General features: G+C 39.4%; 1 protein-coding gene across 6 annotated transcripts in view; it reads left to right on the top strand.

Annotated features, from left to right (window-relative positions):
* LOC104602902 (PH, RCC1 and FYVE domains-containing protein 1-like) overlaps window positions 1–19,794 on the top strand; it is an 81,074-nt gene extending 61,280 nt beyond the window's left edge. For 2 of the 6 annotated variants that reach the window (XM_088901820.1, XM_088901819.1), the window contains 6 exons: window positions 12,223–12,303; window positions 12,469–12,627; window positions 12,752–14,866; window positions 15,300–15,446; window positions 17,310–17,602; window positions 19,137–19,462. In XM_088901820.1, the coding sequence (XP_088757946.1) occupies window positions 12,223–12,303; window positions 12,469–12,627; window positions 12,752–14,866; window positions 15,300–15,446; window positions 17,310–17,602; window positions 19,137–19,242 (2,901 nt within the window). In that variant the 3' untranslated portion in view covers window positions 19,243–19,462. Of the gene's footprint in view, window positions 1–12,222; window positions 12,304–12,468; window positions 12,628–12,751; window positions 14,867–15,299; window positions 15,447–17,309; window positions 17,603–19,136; window positions 19,463–19,585 lie in introns of those variants that run through there. The other 4 variants (XR_016084365.1, XM_088901821.1, XM_088901822.1 and 1 more) reach the window with 4 other exon arrangements.
* Window positions 19,795–21,233: the final 1,439 nt, after the last annotated feature.

Below are 21,233 nucleotides of genomic sequence, written 5' to 3'. Positions count from 1 at the left end.
CACTGTTCGTATGTCAGCAATAAGTTATGATTAGGATTAGTTCTTTATGATAAGATTAGGACTAGTCTTTTATATGATTAGGATTAGTCTTTTTTCAGCTTTATCTTATCTTATCTTGCCATGTAAGTAATTCAGCCCTTACAAGTATGATACTATGTATATAAATTTAAGAGGGGGACGGCTGTTTCAAACAACAACCTAACTCTCTTTTATCAAAATCTCTCTCGAGCTCTCTATCTTTCTCTCTCTTTTATCCCTCTTCTTTTCTTATTTTTTCTCTTCTCCTTTTAAGTGTTTGTTCAATCTTGAGCGACTACTTGGTATCAGAGCATTCGATCTAGGGTTTCTCATGTGGAATTAATTCAGCCGACCACATGAGAATTATTTAGGGCTGTTTTTTTTTCATTCGGCTGATTCTTGGAGACTACAAGAAGTCTTCAGCAACTGTCCAAGGATTGGAAATTGCTCCTTGTAATTAGGAAGAATCAGAGAAGAATTAAGTGATCAAGGTTAGGTCTTTGATCAAGATTGGAGGTGCCAATCAGATTTTTTGGTTCTCTCATCAAGACTGAAGGTGGCAATCAAGAAGAATTTTTCTCCGAGATCAGTTCTGTTTCAGAAGTTTCTTGGGTTGATCAGAATCAAGATCAGTTTTGAGCAAACTGAAGTTGGCGATCAGAATTTCAGGAAGATTTTTTAATCAAGATCAGGTTTTTTCAGAAATTCCTGGGTAAGGTCTTACTCCTTCTTGAGGGCAGCAGCAAGGATAGCTTAATTTGTGAGGTACGGCTATATAGAATTTTTTTCTTTTTCTCTTCTTGGGTTTTAAGAGAAAACCCTGAAATCCAAGACTGTTACTGTGTCCGGATAAGAGATTAGACTTGTTTTTAAGTTTGGCTGCTATCAGATTTCTGTTCTCTGATCTCTGTTTTTGGAGTTCTGTACCTAGGCCAATTGCTATTAGTTCTCAGATTTAGTAGACTGATTGATACAGTGAATTGGAAATTTTTTCTTTCTTTGAATCTGATTTCTGCTTCTAGACCTACTGTCATTAGTTTTCAAACCCAATAGGCTGATTGTTACAGTAAATAGAAGGTGTTTTTTGCTTAACCCCCAACCAAGAATGGAGTTCAAGCACCAAGGGGAGGGTGTTTTTGGGATTGGTTCAGGTGGCATCACTGAAAACACCTTCCAGATTACAACTGTAAAGTTTGATGGTTCAAACTACTTAGAGTGGGCCCAATCAGCCATGATGGCCATTGGGGGAAGAGGAAAGCTGAACTATTTGTTGGGAGATGTGAAGGAACCAAATAAGGAGGATCCCATTTGTTTTCTCTATTGCTACAGTAGTCCGAACCAGTAGAAGAGGAGAAGAAGAAAAAGAAGATGAAAGAACAGTCGAACCTAATAGGTTAAACCCTATTAGCCGACCCTTAATATTGATTAGGCTCTAATTAGTAGTATAAAGACTAAACTGCCCCCACTTAAGTATGGGACAGGAAGTCTCTATAAAGACTGCCACATAAGCACATAACTTAACAAAAGTCAATTGACTAATCTACCCTTATTCGGCTAGCTCTAACACTCCCCCTCAAGCTAGGAATATATGTCATATAATCCCAGCTTGTTACATATATAGTTCACTCTCCCTAAGCTTAAGCCTTTTGTAAACAAATCTTCCCATTGTGCTTATCTCTCCAATAAGGACCTTCTCCCTCACAAAGTGGCAATCAATATCTATGTGCTTTGTTCTCTCATGAAAAACAGGGTTGGATGAGATGTGGAGTGCAGCTTGATTGTCACAGTACAATTTCATAGATTTATCCATGGAGAACCCGATTTCTTGTAGGAGATTACTTAGCCATACTAATTCACATGTAGTGTGTGCCATGGCTCTGTACTCGGCTTCAACACTGCTTCTAGCCACAACCGTCTGCTTCTTACTCTTCCATGTCACAAGATTTTGTCCAAGAAATGTGCAATAACCTATAGTAGATCTTCTATCAGACACAGAGCCTGCCTAATCTGCATCTGTATACCCAATTACTTCAAGTTTTCCTCCTGGTTTGTACAATAACCCACAGCCCGGAGCTCCCTTCAGGTACCTTACAATTCTAAGAACTGCATCCCAGTGAGGTATACGAGGTTTCTGCATAAATTGGCTCACCACACTGACTGCAAAGGAGATGTCTGGTCTCGTGATAGTCAAATAGTTCAGCTTCCCCACTAGTCGTCTATACATTCCAGGATCATCAAATATTTTCCCTGTATCACTGCTCAACTTAACATTTGGTTCCATAGGAGTTTCAACCGGTTTTGCACCTAACAGTCCTGTTTCATCCAGTAGATCAAGAACATATTTTCTTTGGCACAGGTTTACACCTTGTCTTGATCTAGCAACTTCTATACCCAAGAAATACTTCAATGTCCCAAGGTCTTTTGTTTGAAAAAGATTTTGCAGAAAGACCTTTAGTTTATCAATCCCCAATTTGTCACTACCAGTTATGACGATATCATCCACATAGACGGCCACTAATAAAACATTTTCGGCTTCTGAATCATAGTTGAACACCAAGTGGTCAACCTGGCATTGTTTCATTCCAAAATTCTTCACCACTTCACTAAACTTCCCAAACCAAGCACGAGGCGATTGTTTTAACCCATAAATTGCCTTTTTCAGTCTGCACACTTTACCATCCTCCCCCTGAGCAACAAACCCAGGTGGTTGCTCCATATATACTTCCTCCATAAGGTCACCATGAAGGAAGGCATTTTTAATGTCAAGTTGAAACAAGGGCCAATCATGCATAACTGTCAAGGAAATTAGCACACGGACAGAGCCAATCTTAGCCACTGGAGAGAAGGTCTCCATATAGTCTACTCCATACAACTGTGAACAACCTTTAGCAACAAGTCTGGCCTTCACACGCTCCACACTACCATTTGGCAAGTATTTAACAGTATATACCCATTTACAACCCACAACATGCTTACCAGGTGGAAGAGTAGTGAGCTCCCACGTGTGAGTATGCTGAAGGGCAGAGAGTTCTTTCTCCATTGCCTGCCGCCACCCAAGTGAGCTAAGAGCCCCTTGGACATTCTTAGGTATAGAAATAGATGACAATAGTGAAACAAACTGGCGATGCGAAGCGGAAAGGCGAGATACTAAAACAAAATTGGAAATGGGATGGAGGGTACAACTACGTTTACCTTTTCGTAAAGCAATGGGTAGATCAAGTCATGAGGGTTCAGGGACAGGAGCAACAATAGGATTCGCAGACAAGGTAGAAGCTGGAGGAGGAGCCGGTGTCTGTCGATGAGTATACATGTGTCGGATGGGTGGTCGTTTAGTAGGGATCTGCACGGGAGGAGGTGAAGGGTAAATCCCAACAGGAACACCCGGAATGGGATCACGGACTGGAAGAGGAAGAGGAAGCAAAGGTGGAGACACAGATACTTCAGGTCCTGAGAAGAAGGGGACAAACTCAAAAAAGGTGACATCAGGACAGGCATAGCACTTCCGAGTAATGGGATTGTAACACTTGTACCCTTTTTGAGTCTGAGAGTAGCCAAGAAAGACACACTTAATGGAGTGTGCATCCAGCTTGTCTATTCCAGGACTTAGATTGTGAACAAAGCACACACAACCAAAGATACAAGGTGTTAATGGAAAGGGAGACAAGGTGGGGAACAAGATAGAGAAGGGAGACCGACCATGAAGAATGAAGGAGGGCATCCGATTAATGAGGAAACATGCAGTAAGTACAGCATCACTCCAAAACCGTTTAGGAACACTCATATGATGAAGAATAGACCGAACAGTTTCAAGGAGATGACGGTTCTTTTGTTCAGCCACCCCATTTTGTTGAGGAGTGGATGCACATGAAGTTTGATGAATGATGCCATGCTGTTCTAAATACTGTTGAAAGGAAGTAAGAAAGTATTCACGACCATTATTTGAACGAAGAACTTTGATTGGAACACTAAATTGTGTACGTATTTCAGCATGAAATTTTTGAAAAATGGAAAATAATTCACTCCTTTTTTTCATTCAGTAAATCCATGTCATCCTTGAACAATCATGAATAAAAGTGACAAAATACTTGTAACCATTATAAGACTATTTTGATCGGGCCCCAAACATCTGAATGAACCAAAGCAAAAGGACTCAATATACGACTTTCAACTCTAGGACTGAAGGGAACACGACGATGTTTCCCATACTGACACGACTCACACTATAATGACGACAAATGACTCAAAGACGGAACCAGTATCTTGAGTGCCTTGAGAGATGGATGTCCCAGTTGACAATGCCACTGTAGAGGAGTGAGAGAAGTCTGAAGTGCAACTGACGATCGCCACCGTCAAGGTAATACAATCCACCAGCCTCATGCCCCCCACCAATCTTCTTCCTCGTCTTGAGATCCTGAAAAACACAAAAGGAAGGGAAAAATGTAATAGAGCAATTAAGAGTCTTGGTTAATTTACTAACAGACATAAGATTGAATGGAAATTTGGGGACATATAGAACAAATGATAAAGAAAGAGAAGCCGTGTCAACATTACCAACACCACAAATGGGAGAAGAGGAACCGTTGGCAAGGGTAACAGTTTGAGATGTGGAAGTTTCAGAGAGGGAAGAGAACACACCTAGAGTCCCGGTCATGTGATCAGAGGCTCCAGAGTCAATAATCCAGGGAGAGGGTTTGGATGATAGACAAGCTATACCTGAGTGGGCAAGGGTGGCAGTAGTATGTTGTGAAGTAGTCTGGAGGAACCGCTCATACTCATCACGCGGTACACTCACCATCTCCTTCCTGGAAACAGATGCAGATGTGGAAGGAGTTAGATCTGCCTGTTGGTTATCACTGACATCAACCCCACCAGCTACAGCATGATTGGCTCATGTACAAGGAGGGCCACGGAGATCATAACAGAAATTTACCGAATGTCCGTCCCTGCCACAATGGGTACACTTCCTTGTAGAGTTACTTTTTCCTTTGCCACGACCTCCCCCTGAGTCACAACCACCACCACGGCCAAATACGGAACCACCACGACCTCCTCGGGAGGCATGTCCTCCCCCTTTAGTACCAAATCCACCTCCTCTAGCAATCACAAATGCTGATCTATCAGACTGTGTGGGATTCTCTGTAGGTCCCAAAGAAATCCTATAAAGTCGTGCAAACACTTCCTCAAGTGTAGGAAGAGTAGAGCCCCCTAATATTTGGGCCCTAACTGGTTCATATTCTGATTTCAACCCCACTAAGAACCTAGTGACATCTAGTTGTTCCCTCTGTTGTTGCTGAACCTTAGCATCTGGAGTGAGGGGATGATAGACATTGAGTTCATTTCTGAGGTTCTTCATACTGGCATAGTACTCTTCTAGGGTTTTATTCCCTTGCTACAGATCAAAATAATCCTGATAGAGTTGATATACCCTTGGTAGTATTATCCTGCCCAGAATACAGCTTCTTGGCATGTTCCCATATGTCCTTAGTTGTATCTAAGAACATAAAGTTGGCACATATTTTGGGTTCCATACTATTCCATAACCATGTCATAATTTGGGCATCTTCCTATTCCCAATCATCAAACCTTGAAGAGTCAACTGGTGGTTTATCTTCCTTCACATGCTTCACTTTCCTCCATGCCTTGCGAAAAACTTCTACTGACTTGGCCCATGGAACATAGTTCTCACCATTAAGTTTAATTGAAGTCATCTGTACACCCAGATAGTCAGAGGAAAACACCACACTAGGTTTCTGATCACTACAGCCATCTCCAGTTGCTGCCATGATGCTCTTCCAATGCTGCTTCTAATCTGAATTCCCAGTCACCAACTAAGTACTGTTGTCAGGAGTTTGATGTTCCAGGAACTACAGCAGTCCCCAAACACAATGATAGGTACACAAGCTTTTGTTCTTGTTCACACCACTACTGATTTCACAAAACCATGAATCACACTGACATTAATTCAGCATTTACTGACCACATACAAGCCCTCTTACAGCTACTCAACAGAGATTGTGCATCACAAGCACCACAACACAACCATAGCTGTCACACATGGTGTAGACCTGTCTGACCTTTTTCAGAGGGCACTACAAGTCCAAAGAAAACTCAACTATTCCACTGCAGTACCCCTTACACCATTCGGCCACCTGCAGTAACCCTTACACCATTCGGCCACTGTAAACACAGCCTGTTCTTGGACCTTTTTCCAAGAACCAAGGCAACAACAACCTAGTTCTCTAGGTTATGATCAGTCCTCACAGATTTTTGAAGACTTTCAACCCAGAAATATCAACAGCACAAAAAAAGGAGGTAACCAACCTTCTTTTGAGAGCTTCAGTCGACCATTCACTACTAAAGTTGTTCTCTTGAAAAAAAAACAGGTCCTGTGCAGAGAAAGAGGAACTGAGGTGTTCTCAGACCTAGGCCGAACCTGTGTTCTCCATTGTCAGCCCAGAAAGAAGAAAAAGAAGAGGCCACGAGCAGAAAGGAGCAGGTCACGAATCTGTGAGGAGATTAGAGGGCAACATCCTGCTCTGATACCATGTTTTCTTTGTTGCTATAGTAGTTCGAACCAGTAGAAGAGGAGAAGAAGAAGAAGATGAAAGAACAATCGAACCTAATAGGTTAAACCCTATTAGCCGACCCTTAATATTGATTAGGCTCTAATTAGTAGTATAAAGACTAAACTGCCCCCACTTAAGTATGGGACAGGAAGTCTCTATAAAGACTGCCACATAAGCACATAACTTAACATAAGTCAATTGACTAATCTACCCTTATTCGGCTAGCTCTAACACCACTTATGCTAAGTGGATTCAGGAAAATTATTTGGTGATGACATGGTTGTGCAATTCCATGCAGCCACACATCAGCCAAAATTACTTATGGGCAAAAACAGCTAAAGAAATATGGGATATTGTAAAAGAAACCTACTCTCAGCCCCTTAATGTTGCTAGGGCTTATGAGCTGAAATGTGAGGTTAAAAATCTCAAGCAAGGTGAGAAACAAGTTTCTGTTTATTTTTCAATCTTGAAATCCCCATGGCATGAATTTGACCACCTTGAATCAATTGAATGGGAAAGTCAGAAGGATGCACAAATTTACAGAAAGCAGATTGAAAGTAATAGAGTGTTTGAGTTCCTGGCTGGTCTAAATTCAGAATATGATATTGTGAAGCAGCAATTGTTGACAAGAGACAATGTAACTCTGTCCCAGGCCTATTCCTTAGTGCACAGCGAAGAGACTAGGAGAAAAGTTGCTATAGCAATAGCCTTTTGAATCTGGGGGTGATAAGGATAGAGACATGAAGAATGAGCTAAGAAGGACCTAGTATGTGAGCATTGCAAGAAACCTAAACATACTAAAGAGACTTGTTGGAAGTTGCATCCACATCTAGTTCCAGCAAAACTCAGAAACAAAAAGGGGAATACAAATATGGTTGTTAACACTGATAGTACAATCTCATCTAGCACAAGAGCCAATCCTCTAGACACTCTAGTTGCTGACCGAGCTGCTCTAATTCAGCTGGAAAATGAAGTTGGTAATTCAGCTCCACCTCCTCAGACACCATCAGCACCCCTTACCTCAGCTTTTGCTCATTCAGGTAATCGGGCCTCAGCTCACCATGCCTCAGCTACAGATAATACAGAATATTCATGGATAATAGATTTTGGTGCATCTAACTATATGACTGGCTTGCCGTCACTATTTACTGCCTATCACTTATTTTCAAGCAGAGACAAAGTGTCCATTGTTGATGGCTCCCTCGTTCCTATTTCTGGCAAGGGAGACATCAAGTTGTCTAATGCTATTTCCTTATCTTTGGTTTTGCATGTTCTTAAGCTTAGTACTAACTTGCTTTCAGTTAGTAGCATTACAAAAAACCAGAATTGTTCAGTAATCTTTTTTTCCGGATCGATGTGTTTTTCAAGATCTGGAGACAAGGAAGGTGATTGGGACTGGCCGTGAGGCAAATGGAGTCTATCTGCTTAGAGGGAGTCCTCATTGGGAAGATAGTGAGACTAAGAGGTTTTGTGTTTCTCAGTCTGTTGATCAGGCTATGCTTTGGCATAATAGGATGGGTCATTTATCTTTTCTGGCTTTGAAGAGTTTGTTTCCTAGTTTATTTGAATCTATCCAGATGTCTAGTTTGAAATGTGAGAGTTGTGAATTTGCAAAACACTATAGGACAACCTATTCATTAAGTAATAATAAAAGTAATATTCCCTTTGAAATTGTGTATATTGATGTTTGGGGACCATACCATACCACTACCATGGGGGGGTACAGATATTTCCTACTGTTTTTTTATGATTATACTCGTTTTTCGTGGATTTATCTCATGCGTTCTCGAGATGAGGTTCCAGCATTAACCCAGATCTTTCATTAGATGATTTTAACCCAATTTGGGGTCAAAATCAAAATTTTTAGATCTGATAATGCGAAAGAATATTTTGCAAACCCATTAGCCTTTTATTTGCTTGAACATGGGATTATCCATCAGAGTACTTGTCCTCATACACCACAACAAAATAGGGTTGCTGAAAGAAAGAATAGACACATATTGGAGGTAGCTAGAAGCATTATGTTTACCTCCAATGTGCCTATACGTTTCTAGGGGGATGCTATTCTTATAGCAGTGTATCTCATCAATAGGATTCCTTAATGGGTTCTTGACATGAAACCTCCATTTACCCTCTTATATCCTGATAAAGAGTTATTTACCATTCCCCTTAAAACCTTTGGTTGTACATGCTTTGTTCAGATTCTTGGCTCTCATCGTTCCAAGTTTGGTCCTAAGACCTCAAAATGTATTTTCCTTGGTTATGCACAAACTCAAAAGGGATATTGCTGCTATAAACCTATTTCTGGGAAAAAAATTGTCTCAATGGATGTCACTTTCTTTGAAGATGTACCCTATTAATCCAAGGGTTTCTCCTCAGGGGGAGAGTAGTAAGGTTGGGATTAACTCGTTAGAAGTTCCTTTACCTGTCCCATTAAGTGAAGAGGGGTGTAATGGGGAGGGCTGTCAGAGATGTAGAGATGTGAGAGTCTATCACAGATGATGGAGACAGGTTGATTTCGGACATCAATAGTGTAGGCCAGTCCCAGTCTCCTCTGCAGATCCAGATCCCGGTACCACAATAGCCCCAGTTCCTTCTGCAGAGCCAGATCCAGGTACCACAGATACTACAGATGAGAGACATCCCACCATGGAGCCTTCACCTTCATTAGATGATCTTGGTCTTCCCATAGCAGTTCGTAAGGGCAAGCATCGTTGCACCACATCCACAGCTCACATCATTTCTCAGTTCTTGTCCTACGATCATTTGTCTCCCTCCTATAAGTCTTTTCTTGCATCCGTTGCCAATGTTCCCATTCCCAGAACAATACAGGAAGCATTGGAAGTACCAGAATGGAAAGATGCAATAAAAGCATAAATGGATGCCCTCATCAGAAACAATATTTGGGAGATAGTTGATCAGCCTAAAGGTAAGAAACCGGTTGGATGTAGATGGGTTTTCACTGTGAAACATAATGTTGATGGTTCTATTGAAAGGTATAAGGCCCAGTTAGTTGCAAAAGGATTTACTCAAACATATGGTATTGACCGTTGGGAAACTTTTGCACCAGTAGCAAAGATGACCACTATCAGAGTCTTATTATCTCTTGCAGCTAGCTACTCTTAGTCGTTGTATTAGATGGATGTTAAAAATGCCTTCCTCAACGGAGACTTGCAAGAAGAAGTTTACATGCAGCTGCCTCCTGGATTTTATGGTACAGAGACAGGAAAGAAGGTTTGTCGGTTGAACAAAGCCTTGTATGGACTAAAAAGTCCCCTAGAGCTTGGTTTGATAGATTTAGACAAGCCCTTGAAAGGTTCGGATATGTACAGGCCCAGTCAGACCACACCTTGTTTATTAAGAGAGTGGATTCTTCCTTAACCTTGCTTGCTGTGTATGTGGATGATATTGTAGTAACAGGAAATGATAATACTGAGATTGAGTTCCTTAAACAACTCCTTCATTAAGAGTTTGAGGTAAAAGATCTGGGAGAACTACGATACTTCTTGGGCATTGAGGTAGCCAGATCCGAGCATGGGATTTTTGTTTCTCAAAAAAAGTATGTTCTTGACATGTTGGAAGAAACAGGAAAGTTGGGTGTTAAGCCTGCTAACACACCTATTGCAAAATCACAAGATCAATGCAGAGGGTGGATAGCCCCTTGAAGATAAAGCTATGTTCCAGCAGTTAGTTGGAAAACTTCTCTATCTTTGTCTCACTCGACCCGACATCAGTTATGCAGTCAGTGTGGTTAGTCAGTATATGCACTCTCTTAGGACTACTCACTTCCTTGCAGTTGAGAGGATACTAGCATATTTGAAAAGGTGCCCAAGCAGAGGCATTTTATTCAAGAATAATGATCACATGAAGATAGGAGTTTACACAGATGCTGATTGGGCTGGGTGTGTTGATGATCGAAGATCTACCTTTGGATATTGTGCTTTTGTAGGAGGTAACCTTGTCTCTTGGAGGAGTAAGAAACAAAATGTCATTTCTCGTTCCAGTGCTGAAGCTGAATATAGGTCCATGGAAAATGGTGTAGCTGAGATTCTATGGTTGAGATCATTATTTGAGGAGTTAGGTATTGTTTATGAGAAACCCTTGATGTTGTACTGTGATAATCAGGCTGCCATCAATATAGCCCATAATCCGGTACAACACGACAGAACTAAGCATATTGAAGTTAGAGGCAAATCTATGCAAGTTGGGAATGACAAACATCTATTCCCGATTTGAGGGGGAGTGTAGAGAACACTAATGTGGACCCCACTAAGGTGGTCCCCACTGTTCATATGTCAGCAATAAGTTATGATTAGGATTAGTTCTTTATGATAAGATTAGGACTAATCTTTTATAAGATTAGGACTAGTCTTTTATAAGATTAGGATTAGTCTTTTTTCAGCTTTATCTTATCTTATCTTGCCATGTAAGCAATTCAGTCCTTTTACAAGTATGATACTATGTATATAAATTTAAGAGGGGGGCGTCTGTTTCAAACAACAACCCAACTCTCTTTTATCAAAATCTCTCTCTCTCTCTCTCTCTCTTTTCTCCCTCTTCTTTTCTTATTTTTTTTCTTCTCCTTTAAGTGTTTGTTCAATCTTGAGCGACTACTATAAAGAACACTAAGGCCCATTCGGCCCATTCTCACTACAAAAGCAATATTGGATAAGAGTTCATTAAAGTATCTAATAGACTAATACGATAAACTGCCTTTTGTATCTGGGTATAATAGAATTTCACTCAAAAGGACATGGCTAATTACAAATGTTTTTCTTGATGCTTCATATTTATAAACTTTAAAGACATTATAGTCTTATTTTTTAACTCTTGGCCTTCAAGGAATTACCTAAAAAATTTAATTAAAACAGGAAATCTAAAGACTCAAATCCTGGTCACAAGGTGACACCATATCTATAGAATGGCTATACCTCTCCCAAGTCACATCAGATTTGGAAGATCTAAGAAACTAACAAGCACTTAAGATGACACCAAGGTCAAGCTAAATGGACAAGTTTTTTTATTTTTTATTTTTTTTGATAGGTAAACTAAAGGGACAAGTTTTAGACCCTAAAATTTAGAGCATAGAAAAGGTGGACAAGATTTCTCTTGGAGTAAGAAGTCTCTAAGTAAGACTCCAAAAACAATTAAAAATTAACTCTAATCAATAAGAACTATTTTCTAACAATGAAAGAATGGTATGAACTCCACCTGACATAACATAATACAAACAATACTGAGAAGGAAAAGTCTTATGGGCTTCCTAGGATATCTCATGGGCATTCTTTTTCCCCAGATCATTTAGTTCATGATTTTCTTTTTCTTCTTTTTTTTTTTGTAAGAGGCATGGTATTATGCATATCAAATTCATTTAAAAAGAAGTGTTTTGTGTTGTCACAATGAATTCATCTCATCTACATTTAAGATGTTTATTTCAGGCCTTCATAAAGGCATTCATGGGCAAAGAATACTCATAAAAGAGATCTTAGTAGTTGTTGGCTAATGTTCATAGGCTTTAACTAATGCCGCTATAAATTTTTTTCCCATCCCTTCAATCTTTCCTGTTGATCATATCTACTATTTATTTCATGCTGGTATATAAGATATTTGAGAGTATTATTTGTCTCATGCCTTTCAGGCGATATTTCAGCGGTATCCTCGGCCTGAGAAGGAATATCAATCATTTTCTCTTATATACAGTGACAGATCATTGGATTTGGTATGTGCTGCTGCTTTGTTTGTCTTGCCTGCATACGAATTTGGCACCATCAACAACATAAAAAGAAACTAGTGAATAATTAGATAGGCTGATTATCTTTAGCATATGTTAATATTATTTCATCATTTAGCCTTCTTGGTTTAAAACATTATGAACCTTTGCCAGATATGCAAAGATAAGGATGAGGCTGAGGTATGGTTTGTTGCTCTCAAGGCATTGATTTCACATGGTAACTACCGCAAGTGTAGAAATGAACCAAAGAATGATAGAATCTCATCAGATAGTCCCCGTGGCATTACTCAAAGAACCTCTCCCTTTGCTTCAGTATGTGAAGACAATGATGCATTGCATAAGATTCCCTTTTTGATGTTTATGAGACAATATTGATCTACTAAGTACCTTTTTTAATTCAACTCTTGTGTCAAATTTGTTTCCCCGGCTTACACAGGATCCCGGAGACACCCAACGAATTCAGGTTCCTTATGAGAGTCCTCCACAAAATGCTTTGGGAAAGGCATTCTCTGATGTGATATCATACACTGCAGCTGCTAAGAGTTCTAGTCAGTCAGAATCAATTGCTACTACTCTCGGCTCATTTTCATCTTCTACTGCAGATAATTCAAATGGCCGATCGTCTGCAGTTGATAATTTCAGAGTTAGTTTATCTAGTGCAGTAAGCTCATCAAGCCAGGGATCATATCACGAAGATTTTTGTGCATTTGGTGATGTTTTTATCTGGGGAGAAGGCACTGGTGAAGGAGTGTTGGGTGGTGGTATGCATAGAGTTGGAAGTTCATCTGCAGCCAGGATGGATTCACTTCTTCCAAAGGCACTTGAATCAACGGTGGTTCTTAATGTCCACAGTATTGCTTGTGGTGGTAGGCATGCTGTTTTAGTCACCAAGAAAGGGGAGATCTTTAGTTGGGGAGAAGAGTCAGGAGGTAGGCTTGGGCATGGAGTGGAAGCAGATGTTTCTCACCCAAAACTCATCAACACTCTCAGTGGCATGAATATTGAACTAGTAGCATGTGGTGAATATCACACTTGTGCTGTTACACTGTCTGGAGATCTTTATACGTGGGGTGATGGTACTCATAATTCTGGTCTCCTTGGGCATGGAAGTGAGGCCAGTCACTGGATCCCTAAAAAAGTAAGTTGTCAAATGGAAGGAATACATGTGGCATCAATCTCTTGTGGACCTTGGCATACAGCTGCTGTAACTTCATCGGGTCAGTTGTTTACATTTGGTGAAGGAACTTTCGGTGCTCTAGGGCATGGGGACCGTAGCAGCACAAGCATTCCAAGAGAAGTGGAATCTCTTAAAGGACTGCGGACCGTGAGGGTAGCTTGCGGTGTTTGGCATACTGCTGCTGTTGTGGAAGTTATGGTCAAGTCCTCTAGTTCTGGTAGCTCTTCATCTGGAAAGCTATTCACATGGGGAGATGGCGATAAAGGCCGACTTGGGCACAAAGATTCCAGACTATCCCCAGCACGTGTAACTGCTTTGGATGATCTAGACCTTTGTCGAGTGGCCTGTGGGTATGACATTACAATTGCTCTTACAACCTTAGGACGAGTATATACCATGGGAAGTACAGTTTATGGGCAATTGGGTTGTCCTGAATCCAATGGAAAGCATCCCACTTGTGTTGAAGGTAAAATCAGCAATTGCTTTGTTGAGGAGATAGCATGTGGTTCTTATCATGTAGCAATTTTGACTTCAAAAGGGGAGGTCTACACATGGGGAAAGGGAGCGAATGGCCAATTAGGACATGGAGATAATGATGACAGAAATACTCCTGCACTAGTTGAAGCTTTGAAAGATAAACAAGTCAAGAGTGTTGTGTGTGGTTCAAATTTTACTGCTATCATCTGTCTCAACAAATCGGTTTCTGGTACTGATAATTCCGTATGCTCTGGTTGTCATAATCCGTTTGGTTTCAGAAGAAAGCGTCATAATTGCTATAACTGTGGGCTTGTCTTTTGCAAAGCATGCAGCAGTAGGAAATCTCTAAAAGCTTCATTGGCTCCAAATGTTAACAAGCCTTATCGTGTGTGTGATGATTGCTTCAATAAACTTAAGAAGTCAATTGAATCTAGATCAATTTCTCGACTATTTAAGACTCGAAGTGGATGCATACATCATAGTTCCAGTGATATTGCAGAAAAAGAGATGTCAAATCCTAGATTACGTGGACAACTTTCAAGGCTCTCCTCAGTTGAATCAATGAAGCAAGCTGAGAGCAGGCAGTCCAAGGGCAACATAACAGTAGAACACAACATTTCCCTAAACTCTGCTGTTCCCAACAGAGTTTCACTATCCTCATTGAAAACATCAACCTCCTCAGTTGGATATTCAAAGAATATGTTTTCTGCTTCTGCTTCTGCTCCTGCTGTAATAGTGGGTTCCCATGCAACATCTGCATCAATGAAGCCAAATCCACCTCGTTCTGCAACCCCTAAACCACCTCTTCTTGGTCATACATCTCTTAAAGTCATGGTTGATGATCTAAAACATACAAATGACAACCTCACCCAAGAAATTATTAGATTGAAGGCACAGGTAACTATTTCCTAGATGCACAAAGAACAAACTAAAGAAGAAAACTTAACATTTTTCGCTTATTCATCCATAACTTAATTTTCTCTAGTCTTTTTGTTATCATATTGTTCAATTAGTGCTTTTATATTGCTGAATGGAGGATGATGGAGTGATAGAAAGTTTGAAGCTAGTTTTCATTATTTCTTTATTTTAATGTTTTTTTTTCAATTTAAAAATAAGTGTAATCCAAAGATGTATTCATTGCATATCAGGGTTGTATCCAGTACCTGTATCTGTATCTTACTTTATGGATATTGGTACTCTAGCCTCTTACAGGTACGGGTTATTATACCCTGAATAATCACTAGACCCGTAAAAAACTACTTGACTGAATAATAGTTTAGTATAAGTTAATTTCAAGGTTGCTAAGTCAGACGTTACCTGGATTGTATAGGTAGAAGATCTTACCTGCAAATCCCAACTCTTGGAAGCTGAACTAGAAAGGACATCAAGGCAACTGAAGGATGCCACTTCTCTAGCAGAAGATAAAACTGCAAAATGCATGGCTGCAAAAGAAGTGATTAAATCTCTGACCACACAGGTGAGAGTAAGAAAATTATATCAACATTTAAGAGATTTAACCAAATATGTAATACTTATCATTACCCATATTAATACAACCTACCCATAACAAAGTACTGTCACCCACTTCCATGTCAGATCTAAAACTTTACTGAAGGTCCCCTTTTTTGATTCCTTAGAATTTGGGATGATGTAGCACCCACTCTATCACCATTGAATGGATATTTTCTACCAATTTCCTCCTTGTTCTAAATCTGTCTTCAAAAATTAGTCTATTTCCTTTCCACACTTTCCAACATACAGCCAAAGGTATAACACTACAACATTTTTAATCTTTTACCACCTCTAATATTAGGTAAGCCACCTTGAGAAGAAACCTCCAGCTGAAATGATTCTGCCCTTTGTCTCTTGAAAGTAAGAAGAATTCCCAAGTAAACTCTACCAAATTGTACTTACCAAATAAATGAATGACAGTTGCCCCTTTTTTGCAGATTCCAGAAGTCTGGAAAATTTCTGTTTGACTATTCACCAATATGGGGAAAGGGACTGTAGAGATATAAGAGAACATCTAGGCTCTCCATTTTCTCCAAAACCCATGAGCTTTATCACTTCATCCAAAAATTCCCACTCCACATGATCTATGCTTTTCTAAATTGATTTCAGAAATTCGCCCCGGTTCTCTACTTCAATATTTTCATCTATACACTGACAAGCTATTATCTGTCTAAAATCTGTATCCCTTCTACAAAAGTCATTTGAGTAGATCCCACCACATCTAGGATGATTGATTGAAGCCTTCTTGATAATACCTTCACAGTCAATTTATATAGAATATGAATTAAGCAGATTGGATGGAAATCCTTCAGTGCTATAGTCCCATGTTTCATTGGAATAAGAGTAACAAAAGCAGCATTAATCCCTCTATCAATAGTTTCTGGCTTTGAAGTATGTCTCTCATCTTAATCCTGATTCTTTTTTTTTTTTTGCTATTACATTTTAACCCTGTTCCAACACACTTTGTAGAAAGCCAGCCATATTAATCCCATCCGGTTCTGGTGCTTTCTCCATTTATCAATCTCATCACCTCGATATCTTCCATCTCAAAGCCCCCTTTCTAACCAATTAGTTTTTTCCGCCACCAAGTTTATTAAAGAAATATTGCCCGATACAAAAGGCCTCCTTGGTAATGCTATTCTTATATTTGCAGAATTCTTTCTTGGGACATCTCCACAAAATTCTCCCTCCCCCCTCCCTCTCCCTCCCTAAAGGCTTTGCTCGGTTAATGGCCACCATGATTCACCCCATAACTAATAGGTAATTTGTGGTGCTCTAACATGGTAAACTTTAAAGTCTGTCAAATACACCATTACCAGAGTTGACCCTTTTATAGGAAACTTGGTGCCCATATACTATCTATGGAGCCATTACTGCTACCCATCTGGTGTGGTTTCTACTAATATTTGTTGACTGGGATACTGTATCTAAAGCCTGGTAATGCTCTCTAATTCGCATTCACCTATGTCTAGTATTTAACTTCAAATCCCATGGTAATCAATTGCATCAGAATTCCCTATATTGGCAAATCTTGTTAGTATTTGTTTTCTGAGTATGCTAATATTGGCAAATCTTGTAAGTATTTGTTTTCTGAGTATGCTAATATAGGACATCAGAATGCCCTATAAACAAACAACCTGTCTTTGGCAAAAAAAAACAATAGAGAAAAATGGGGTATCCAAATTTGTGTGCCAACATGGAAAAATAATGATAAAAGTAAAAGCTAATTATCCCATCAACCAGTTATCTTCCCATTTGTCCGATAATTTCCACAAGTGTTACTACTACATTCACCACTCAGTATGCTATATGGTCAATGTGCTGGCAGTTGAAGGATATGACTGAAAGGGTACCTGCTGGTTCTACTACAACTAACAGATCAAGTCCAGTTGCTGGATACGCTCCCATTGCTCTGAGGCTTGTTTCTACTGATAGCCATTCAACCAGCCCGGCTTCTTTTGAACCAGATTCCAATGGTTTCCCAGTGAATCTAGTCTTGTGCAGTGAAACCAAGGCACAAAATGAATTGGCAGACCAGGTTGTACAATATGAACCAGGTGTTTACATAACTCTTACCCCCTTGCCAGGTGGTGGCAATGACATCAAGCGTATACGTTTCAGGTATGAGAACAATAACATTTATTTTGTTCCTAGTGGGTGACTTGGAGGAACCTTCCTGATTGCAAGTTTGCAACTTGTTGTTTCTCCATTTCCATAAGATATGGTAAAGGGCATAATGCATGGAAGATCTTGGTTCCAACTGAATGATCTAAACCTACATCCTTTCTATAGAAAACATTGAAATAGGGATTCATGTACAAATGGATCATATCTTGGTCTATGTTATTGAATATGGGTTGGGGTGTAAAATTTGGTTGGTTCTGGATCTGAGGTGTAGAGCTGTTCAAATTCTTGATACTACTAGGCATGTTTATTTCATAGTACACTTTAGGATTTGACCTGTATTCGATTACAAGTCAGATTAGGTATAAATCTCCAGTGAAATATGGAATCTTCACTTTGAGCTCGATGAAATTGGATCCAGAGTACGTTACCTAGATACAAAAAGGATATGGAAGGACACGGTATCAGATATGGAATTTAAACTAAAAATTAAAGTATTCGACATGTTATGGCATCCTTGTACACGTACCTGGTACCATTAGGCTCCAGACAGCACTTGCAGAATAAAGCTAAATCCAGTATAGTGCACTCTTCATGTGTACCTTAAGAGTACCTTTTATAGTTAAATTGGTAAGACTTCTTGGAGGATAATAACACAAATTATTTCCAGCAGAACCATTCTAACCATCTTGCTTTAATGACTTCCATTTAGCCAGCCATATTTTTAACTCTTGATGAGATGTTTTGAACATCAGTCAATCTGCTTCTTGGGCTTTGAATGATACAAAGTAAGACTAGATATGTGCCCCTAATACCATATGCTAACTTTGACTTCTATCAAGCATACCACCATATTGTCCTAATAGAGTTTCAGATCCTGAGGTGTTATTGTAATCCTTCACAGTTTTATTGTTTATCTACCAAAAAAAATATAAATGATGCTTATATCATGCTTATGATTATAGATGCATTGGTTTTTTCATGTGATGCAACCATTATTTTGAGGTACAATATAGGAAGCCTGCTTCTGACTTGACAAGCTCTATACACTGATCATTTTCAGCATCTGTTTGAACTAAAGCCTATAAGACCACTAAAAACAGACTTAATGCTTTGGTACTATATATATAAGTCATTATTCCTTGGTGGTTTTTGCATTGTATATTAATATATTCTGTCAATCCCTAAAAGAGAGTATTCTGATCAATGATTTTATTGTTTCCTTTCACTATATGTGCTTTGGAGACACTTCTTGAGAAGAGTGAAGTTCAGAATCATAGAGCAATAAGAAAAAATCTATTAAGGAAAAGCGATATTCTGTGGTCAGAAATATACTTAATAGTAACAACAGCATTGATATTCGCAAACTGCAACTTCTGTAGCCATTGTAAAGGATGCAAGCACAAATGCTCTTTTCTTTACATGATTGGAAAGGTGTTTAAATCTTCTGTGTAGTCATTGGTAATGCACATTTGTAGTTGTGTACATAGTTTCTAAATTAATTAACTCATCTACTCTTGGTTGTCTGCAGTCGGAAACATTTTAGTGAGAAACAGGCAGAGAAATGGTGGGCTGAAAATAGGATAAAGGTATTCCAGCGGCACAACATCCGGGGTGTGGAGAATATCGAGAGCTAACATTTTGTCTGAACCACAAAGAGAAAAATGGCAACCTGTTTAACTGACTAGTGATAAACATTAACCTCCCCACTCACGGTGATTGTAAATTATTTTTGCACCAACTTGTGGGTTTGCCATGCTTGAAAGGTTTCCTTGCCAGAGATTGCAGGTAGTTTCAGAAGAATTGAAACATGTAAGGCGGAAAGGAAATTATATGTCAAGGTAGCTGCATATTCTACTCCCTGCTTTGATTTTGTGCAGTTTTTTTTTTCTTTTTCTTTCTTTTTTTTTAACGATTCTATTAGGTTCCATGCATTTATGGCTAAAAGCTCTCATAATTTTCTTTCTTTTTTTTTCACAGCCTTCCTTTTTATATCCCCCTTTGGGTCCTTATTTCCCTTTCACTTAGACTGGAATTTCTTCTAAAAGAAAGCAAAGAAAATGCTAACTTGTTTTCAGAGGAAGGTGGTACTTAATGCCACTTACTGAAGAGCTTCTGGAAATATGAAATTGCCGCTCCATATTCTGTGAAGATTTGATATTTCATTACAAGTGTGCCATTAATTTGGTTCATCTGATATGGTATTTGACCAAGTAGTTTTGGAGTCACAGGAATTTGGGCCACCAAACTAATAGCCTCATTTCTAGATGATTGCACCCTTTTAAATTTGATATTACTGGTCCTGGTTTATTGTTGATAAGAAGCAAATTAGAAGAAATACTTTATTAGCCAGTGATCCTAGTGTGAGAAGGGCAGTGGATCACCAAATTCACTATCTCTTCTTCGGCGACATGTCCTTTAGTCGTTATTAGACCTGTTTATTCTTGCCTTAACCACTCATTCCTTAAACTGCATATTATTTGATTTCCATTTTATATTCCCATTAGCCAGTTTGAGCCTTATCACCAAAGCAAATCCCAGCTGATTCCGTGCCTCCAAACCTAACTGAGATCTCAACTCAGGATGAAAAGATGGTTTAGTATGTACTTAACAGTAACACAAAAAGATAATCCATTAGGGAACAGGGTTTTGCTACTAGTGCCTAGGGTACAGCCATCACTCTAGAATACAGATCAAGTGATAAAACGATAGGTTTAGAAGAGAAAATTAATTATAGGAGCTTGTCTTTCTTGTTTTTAACGGTGGTCTCGAGGCTTAATGGTTATTTGCTTTCACGGGTAAAATGGGTAGGACTTAGGCCGCATTCCCACCGTCTCATCTTGTTTTCAGATTTAAAGTTTAACCAAGTACCTTTATGGCTTCACCCATCATCCTCCGGCAACTACGATCCTACATATCCGCAAAACACTGGAGAATGCGAGTCCGGATTTCCTGCCCATGAGAACTCTGCCCACGTTTATCGGAGCCACACATGGAGAACATCTCATCCTCTGCATAATATTATTATGCAGGGGGAGATGTTCCCAATTCACGGGGGGTAGTGTATTGTGGGTAGGTGTGGGCAGAGTTCTCGTGGACAGGTGATCCGGACTCGGAGAATGCCAATGAAGTTATACCATTATGAATGTATTCTTGGTTTTTTTTGGTAGAATATTCTTGGGTTTATAAATTTCATATTTTAGTCAGTTTTCATGTTTATCAGGTTTAAAGACCTTGAGGTTTTAGAAATTGACTACACACCCTGAAGGTTTTTAAATGGATTTTAGGTATCTTGTGTCTCAGATTTGACAGACTCCTTTACCCTTAACTATCCTTCAAATTTTCAAAAAAAGAAAAAAAGAAAGCCAGATGACCCATCTTTATGTTTGGTGTGCCAGTGGAGTCGGAAATACAGTTCAGACAGTACCTTTGTTCTCTTCAGCTCTCCTAAGAAGGTAAAAGGCATGACTTTCTCAACTGGTCCAAAGGGCAACTGATTGCTCACTTGGAATCCAGCACTCTACAATTCCCAATGCTTGTGTCTTCATTGTTATCACGTTATCAGGCAACAGGCGTTATCCTTTTCATGGGTTCAGACTTCAGACAGTACCTTTCGCCCATCGCCTAG

This window comes from Nelumbo nucifera, chromosome 3 (genome assembly GCF_055504915.1).
Source record: "Nelumbo nucifera cultivar China Antique chromosome 3, China Antique-T2T, whole genome shotgun sequence".
Classification (NCBI taxonomy): Eukaryota; Viridiplantae; Streptophyta; class Magnoliopsida; order Proteales; family Nelumbonaceae; genus Nelumbo; species Nelumbo nucifera.
The sequence above is the reverse complement of the archived record's forward strand: the minus strand, read 5'-3'. Positions and strand labels throughout refer to the sequence as shown.